This window comes from Phyllobates terribilis, unplaced genomic scaffold (genome assembly GCF_046119375.1).
Source record: "Phyllobates terribilis strain yellow unplaced genomic scaffold, ASM4611937v1 Scaffold_15__1_contigs__length_34870131, whole genome shotgun sequence".
Classification (NCBI taxonomy): domain Eukaryota; kingdom Metazoa; phylum Chordata; class Amphibia; order Anura; family Dendrobatidae; genus Phyllobates; species Phyllobates terribilis.
The window spans coordinates 31,688,206-31,696,275 of record NW_027362775.1 but is presented as its reverse complement, the minus strand read 5'-3'; the positions used below and the strand labels follow the sequence as shown (position 1 = coordinate 31,696,275).

At 42.9% G+C, this 8,070-nt stretch overlaps 1 protein-coding gene across 1 annotated transcript; it reads right to left on the bottom strand.

Moving 5' to 3' along the window:
• Positions 1-3,458: 3,458 nt before the first annotated feature.
• On the bottom strand, positions 3,459-5,326 carry LOC141175991 (U4/U6 small nuclear ribonucleoprotein Prp31-like). Its single transcript, XM_073659966.1, has 3 exons — positions 5,149-5,326; positions 4,147-4,207; positions 3,459-3,565 (listed from the first exon to the last, which is right to left on the bottom strand). Exons 1-3 carry the CDS (start codon positions 5,320-5,322, stop codon positions 3,459-3,461), a joined length of 342 nt encoding a protein of 113 aa, XP_073516067.1. The 5' UTR covers positions 5,323-5,326.
• Between the last annotated feature and the right edge of the window lie 2,744 nt (positions 5,327-8,070).

The following is an 8,070-nucleotide window of genomic DNA, read 5'->3' as shown; positions in this document are numbered from 1 at the left end:
CCATATATGGGGAAAATAATGTTTGGGCGCACAGCAGAGTTCAGAAGGGAAGGAAGGAGCACTGTGTGACTTTTTGAATGCAAAATTGGCTGGAATCGAGAGCGAACGTTTGGAGAGCCCCTGATGTGCCTAAATAGTGGAAACCCTACCACAAGTGACCCCATTTTGGAAACTACACCCCTCAAGGATTATAACAAGGGGTATAGTGAACATTTTGAACCCAGAGGTACGACACAGAATTTGATAACATTAGGTCATCATATTGAATAAGTTGTCATTATTCTTGAGTGCAAGTGCTCGCTACTTGAGTTTGCATCGGGTACTCAGGTATGCACCATGTATCGCAGGTGCTCGAGTGACATGCTCGAGTGCCCGCCTGCATGTTTCACGGTTATTAGACACCCAAAAAAAAAACATGCGGGGGATGGCTCGTGCATGGCAGGCAATCCCTGCAAAGTTTTTTTGGCGGCGACGCATATGGGGCGGAGACTCGAGCACCCACGATACTCAATGCATACCCGAGCACCCGATGCAAACTCAAATAGCGAGCACTTGCGCTCAACACTAGTCGCCATATCGTCATCTTTTTTTTACTTTTGAAAAAAATCCCAAACCCAACCCTAATCCTAGAGTTTATTTTTTACGCCGTTCCTAGTGTGGTATAAGTGATTAGACGACTTTATTATTTGGGTCAGTGCGATTACAGAGAAACCAGAATCATATCGGTTTTTATGATTGACAGCTGTCACACACTAAAAGACGCATTTTCTTGTAAAATCTAGTTTTTGCTTCGTCATATTTTGAGAGCTATAATTTTTCCATATTTTGGCTGACAGTCATGTGATGGCTTGTTTTTTTGCGGGACAAGTTGACGTTTTTATTGGTACCATTTTCGGGCATGTGACATTTTTTGATCGCTTTCTATTCCGATTTTTGGGAGGCAGAATAAACAACCAACAATTCAGGATTTTTTTTATTCTGCTCCACGTGTGGTAAAATTAATAAGGTTATTCTTCGGGTCAGTACATTTACAGCGGTACCACATTTATATCGTTCTGCTATGTTTTGGAGTTTTTACACAATAAAAGCTATTTTATGCAAAAAAATATTTTTTTGCATCGCTTTATTCTGAGAGCTATAACTTTTTAATTTTTCAGCTGTATGTTTTTTTGCTTCGTTTATTTATTTTTTTTACAATAAAGGGGTTAACTAGTGGGACAGTTATAGGTCAGCTCGTTACGGACGTGGTGATACCAAATATGTGTACTTTTATTGTTTAGTTTTTTTCAGAATATTTATTGATGGGTACATTATATTTTTATTTTTACAATTTTGTTTTTTTTTTATTTTTTTTCATTTTGTAACACTTTTTTTACTTCCATTCTTTGTCCCACTATGGGACTTTCACTTTTTTTATTCTGATCGCGTGTGTAGTATAGGGATGGAGAACCATCCCTGTGCTATACAGGCTGTCAGCACTGCAGACACAGAAGATACTTTGGTCATGCACTGCGCATGACCAAAGTATCTTTCTGCTGTCTGGTGACCCAGCTTTAAATGGGTTAACAGAAATAAAACACCTGAAATAGATCACTGTTTGTAATGACTCTATATAAAATATGAGCTCCACTTTTTGTATTGAAGAGCGGAAATAAATTAACTTTTTGATGATATTCTAGTTTAGTGAGATGCACCTGTATTTGAGCAGTTTGAGAATGAATGCTCAAAGCAGCAGGCAGAAAGTCACTATTAAGTGGGTGAAAGAAGCATATCACTGTAATAATACATTGCTCAAAAAAATAAAGGGAACACAAATAACATCCTAGATCTGAATGAATGAAATATTCTCATTGAATACTTTGTTCTTACAAAGTTGAATGTACTGACAACAAAATCACACAAAAATCATCAATGGAAATCAAATTTATTAACCAATGGAGGCCTGGATTTTGAGTCACCCCCAAAATTAAAGTGGAAAAACACTACAGGCTGATCCAACTTTGATGTAATGTTCTTAAAACAAGTCAAAATGAGGCTCAGTATTGTGTGTGGCTTCCACGTGCCTGTATGACCTCCCTACAACGCCTGGGCATGCTCCTGATGAGGTTGTGGATGGTCTCCTGTGGGATCTCCTCCCAGACCTGGACTAAAGCATCCGCCAACTCCTGGACAGTCTGTGGTGCAACGTGACGTTGGTGGATGGAGCGAGACATGATGTCCCAGATGCGCTCAATCGGATTCAGCTCTGGAGAACGGGCGGGCCAGTCCATAGCTTCAATGCCTTCATCTTGCAGGAACTGCTGACACACTCCAGCCACATGAGGTCTGGCATTGTCCTGCATTAGGAGGAACACAGGACCAACCGAACCAGCATATGGTCTCACAAGGGGTCTGAGGATGTCATCTCGGTACCTAATGGCGGTCAGTCTACCTCTGGCGAGCACAAGGAGGGCTGTGCAGCCCTCCAAAGAAATGCCACCCCACACCATTACTGACCCACTGCCAAACCGGTTATGCTGAAGGATGTTGCAGGCAGCAGATCGCTCTCCACGGTGTCTCCAGACTGTCACGTCTGTCACACGTGCTCAGTGTGAACCTGCTTTCATCTGTGAAGAGCACAGGGCGCCAGTGGCGACTTTGCCAATCCTGGTGTTCTGTGGCAAATGCCAAGCGTCCTGCACGGTGTTGGGATGTGAGCACAACCCCCCATCTGTGGACGTCGGGCCCTCATACCACCCTCATGGAGTCGGTTTCTAACAGTTTGTGCAGACACATGCACATTTGTGGCCTGCTGGAGGTCATTTTGCAGGGCTCTGGCAGTGCTCCTCCTGTTCCTCCTTGCACAAAGGTGGAGGTAGCGGTCCTGCTGCTGGGTTGTTGCCCTCCTAAGGCCCCCTCCACGTGTCCTGGTGTACTGGCCTGTCTCCTGGTAGCGCCTACAGCCTCTGGACACTACGCTGACAGACACAGCAAACCTTCTTGCCACAGCTCGCATTGATGTGCCATCCTGGATGAGCCGCACTAACTGAGCAACTTCTGTTAGTTATAGAGTCCGTCTCATGCTACCAGGAGTGTGAAGGCACAACCAACATTCAAAAGTGACCAAAACATCAGCCAGAAAGCATTGGTACTGAGATGTGGTCTGTGGTCCCCACCTGCAGAACCACTCCTTTATTGAGGGTGTCTTGATAATTGCCAATAATTTCCATCTATTGTCTATTCCATTTGCACAACAGCATGTGAAATTGATTGTCAATCAGTGCTGCTTCCTAAGTGGACAGTTTGATTTCACAGAAGTTTGCTCAAAAAAATAAAGGGAACACTTAAACAGAATATAACTCCAAGTAAATCAGTGTATATATTACCAAGTTTTTTCTTTTTTAATCTTCACTAGTACTGTTAATTTATGAGGAAATAAATTAGTATTTAAATTTGTGGCTTCATCTCTTAAATCCATTTTAGTCCACCTTGACAAACTTACTTAATTCATTTTCTATTTCCACAGTCAAATTGTTTGCATCGACAATCACTTTATACTCGGGTGCTGCTTCCACAGGTCCCATAACTAGGAGTCAGAAAATAAATCACAATAATGCAAAGATATAAAACAATCGTTATATCAGAATGTAATTCAATCTGAACAGGAAGCGACAGCAAGTCTTAATATGCCATCACATCTGGAGAGGAATAAACTTCGGTATAATCTTATATCCCCCTCCTAATACAACACAGGCTAAGAATAAACGAGTTTTGTCGGCTTCTTCTGCAGGATCCCGGCCTCCTGCTTGATGACAGTTTGAGCCAATATCATCGCACTGCATGCACGAACTGTGTGCGCCAAGATGCTGCAAGGAGAAGCAGCTTTACCTCTGCAGCTTCAGAAAAGCACAGTCACTGAATGTGGCAGACTACAGTAATCAGGCCAGCTCCAGAGGAGCGATTACAGACTCTATAGAACAGAGTTTGAAAGTACTGCACACCATGTCTATGAGACCGGCCACCAATGACATTGCAGCAGTGGCCAGTAACCAAAATAATTCCTCTGTCCTTGAGAATGAAGAGCATCTTTAATAAGCAAGTTGCAAACTTGCTCGCTTTTACAAGAGCTTTGCAATGGTAGCCACTTATGATGGTGCTGAACTATACCTTCAGATGCTTTTGGTTGTTTTTTGACATACTCATCGATCTTGTCAAGAATGTCTGAAAACTAAAAAATATATATATTAATAAAATTACTCTTTTTTTTTTTTTTTTTTTTTTTTTTTTTTTTGTTATGCAGTGAACGGATGTAGAAGTTGGTGCTCAATAAATAGGTTTTCTGCACAATGCACAGTTGAACAGAGGAACTGTCTAAGATCCCCGACCTTAGTCTTATACTTACCAGCTGCCATCTTCACCTTTTATCGGTGCAGCTCCAGCCTCGTGGTGTGGATATTGTGACTGCAACTTCTGACCGACCAAAAGTCAGAGGTAACGATAACAAAGGGTCAATGTAAGAATATGAGAGCCAGAAGAAGGCTCTCAGACTTACTTGAAAAGTGACCCGTGGCTTGCCCAGCAAACACTGGAGCGATCCGGCAAGTCACAAACTGCAGGAGACGGACCGAAGAGGCGAAAATAGGTGAGATGTCAGCAGGTAAATATAAGACTAAGGCAGGGACCTTAGACCAGAAGCACCACTCCAGTGATAAAAACAACAAAAACACGCTGGAGTGGTGCTTTAACATAACGTAGAGCAGCATCTCAAACTACCACTTCCCAGTTATGTCCACTGGAGGGACGAGGCGGTCTGTAATTCATGGTGACATCTATTTTTCATGCCCCAGATCTGACAAAGTGAGCAGAGCTTGTGCAAGATGGACTGGTCAAATTCTTGTCTACTCCACAAATCTAATTCCAGCACAAGCACATAGAGGTGCAGACCACAACGCGCCTTGCCTGATCCATTGCGTGTGCCTATTAATCAGGAGCGTCTGTTCCCACTCGCCCCCTGACCAACACCAGCGAGAGACTCGCCGACCATTGTTCTGAGGCTACTTAGTGTCTGAATATTGTTTGTGATGGTGACCAAGAGCAAAAATGGAGAAAAATTAGGATGTGGAGTGCCGGGAGATGTGACAAGAGTTTTTCGGGTTTTCTGACACTCACCTGTCTGCTGTCCCATAACTTTGCTATACTTTTCACTGACTCAGCGTTAATATCCACCTGCATCTCCTCCTGCACTTCCTCAATGGTCTCCAAGTCATCCTCGTCTATTAAGTTGTCCTCTTCTTCCTCTGCGGCCTCCTCCAGGTCAGCCAGCAACTCGTCTGCCAGAGACATGTCTTATCCCTGCGGGAAAAGGCAAATTCATAGCAGGATTGTGCTTTATAGAAGTAATTCACTCATAGAAAACGCTATATCCTCATTGACATAAATGTAGTAATACATCAGTCACCAGATAATACAGCTTTATGTTACATAGAAACCCTATAACCAGCACAGCGGCGGCACCGCCGCACACGTCCTATAACCAGCGCGGCGCCGCCGCACACGTCCTATAACCAGCGCGGCGCCCCCGCACACGTCCTATAACCAGCGCGGCACCCCCGCACACGTCCTATAACCAGCGCGGCACCCCCGCACACGTCCTATAAACAGCGCGGCACCACCGCACACCACCAGCCAAGTACGCCCTACATTCTGCCATGCTAACACTCTGGGCACATATCCCACCCGCAGACATCAGCGCAGCATTTACCAAGTGCAAGAAGCCTGGTTAAAGGTGTCAGAAAGTTGTCGCACTTCTCTTCAACTATAACCGGAAGTTGTGGTGCAAAAATACAGCGTCACTGCAGCGACAGCTTCCGGAATGCTATCTGGTTTTCCGATTGGTCCGCAAATGCGCATGCGTACCCACACGAACGCTAAGCATGATTTCATTGGTCGATCAGCTGATGTTTTTTTCTCCTTTTTGTATAGTGTAACTTTATTTGTATACACCAGTCGTAGTGTTCATATCACGCTGCGCTTGGGAAGAAGGACAGACAATGTGAACAGGTAGGTGCGGAGGAGGAGGACATGGTCTTGTCCTGTGATGTCAGGGTAATGTGTGGAGGTGGATTCTACCTATGAGGCTGCTCGTGTATATCGCAGTGACTTGTGTCAGGTTGCGCAGTAGTGCCCTCCCCGGTGTAAAAGCAGACAGATCTGACACTGGTGCAGCGTGTGAGCCCATAAATATGTATTTTTGGATTGTAGCACTTGGAGAGTAAGGGTAGATCCGTACAGGATGGATATGATAACGATTCTCCGCATTGATCTGTACAGGTAAAAATGTTATCAAATTCTGTGTCGTACCTCTGGGTTCAAAATATTCACTATGCCGCTTGATATAATCCTTGAGGGGTGTAGTTTCCAAAATGGGGTCACTTGTAGGGGGGTTTCCACTATTTAGGCACATCAGGGGCTCTCCAAACGTCCGCTCTCGATTCCAGCCAATTTTGCGTTCAAAAAGTCACAGTGCTCCTTCCTTCCCTTCTGAACTCTGTCGTGCGCCCAAACACTATTTTCCCCATATATGGGGTATTGGCGTACTCAGGAGAAATTGCACAAAAGTTTTTCTCCTCTTACCCTTGTGAAAATTAAAAAAAATTGGGGTTAAAACATCTTTTTGTGGAAAAAGTTTGATTTATTTTTTTTATTATTTTCACGGCTCCATGTTATAAACTTCTGTAAAGCACTTAGGGGTTCAGGGTGCTCACCACACATCTAGATAAGTTCCCTGAGGGGTGTAGTTTTCAAAATGGCATCACTTGTGGGGGGTTTCCACTGTTTAGGCACATCAGGGGTTCTCCAAACACAACATGGCGTCCGCTAATTATTCAAGCAAATTTTACAATCAAAAAGGCAATGGCGCTCCTTCCCTTCCTAACCCTGCCGTGCGCCCAAACAGTGGTTTTTCCCCATGTATGGAGCATCGGCATGCTCAGGAGAAATTGCACATCAAATGTTGGGGTCCATTTTTTCCTGTTACAACCGCAAAATTAAAAAAATTGGGTCTAAAGTAACATTTTTGTGAAAAAAGTTAAATGTTCATTTTTTGCTTTCCACATTCCAAAAATTCCTGTGAAGCACCTGAAGGGTTAATAAAGTTCTTGAATGTGGTTTTGAGCACCTTGAGGGAAGCAGTTTTTATAATGGTGTCACTTTTAGGTATTTTCTGTCATAAAGACCCCTCAAAGTCACTTCAAATGTGATGTGGTCCCTAAAAAAAAAAAAATAAATAAAATTTTGTAAATTTTGTTGGAAAAATGAGAAATCGTTGGTCAACTTTTAACCCTTATAGCTCCCTAGTAAAAATTAAAAAAAAATAAATACATTTTGGTTCCAAAATTGTGCTGATGTAAAGTAGACATGTTGGAAATGTTATTTATTAACTATTTTGTGTGACATATCTCTCTGATTTAAGGGCATAAAAATTCAAATTTTGAAAATTGCAAAAGTTTCAAAATTTTCGCCAAATTTCCATTTTTTTTTCACAAACGCAAGTGATATCGAAGAAATTTTACCACAATCATGAAGTACAATATGTCAAGAAAAAATAATCTCCGAATCAGGGGGATCCGTTGAAGCGCTTCAGAGTAATTACCTCATAAAGTGACAGTGGTCAGAATTGTAAAAATTGGCCTGGTCAGTAACGTGCAAACCACTTTGGGGGGTAAAGGGGTTAATGTTGATGATTATGGCTTACAGTCAATGAAAACACAAAAATTATTATCTCAGTAAATTAGAATACTTTATAACAGCTTTAAAAATTATTTTAAAATCCGAAATGTTGGCCTACTGAAATGTATGTTCAGTAAATGCCCTCAATACTTGGTCGAGGCTCCTTTTGCATCAACTACAGCATCAATGCGGCGTGGCATGGAGGCGATCAGCCTGTGGCACTGCTGAGGTGTTATGGAAGCCCAGGTTGCTTTGATAGCAGCCTTCAGCTCGTCTGCATTGTTGGGTCTGGTGTCTCTCATCTTCCTCTCGACAATATCCCATAGATTCTCTATGGGGTTAAGGTCAGGCGAGTTTTCTGGC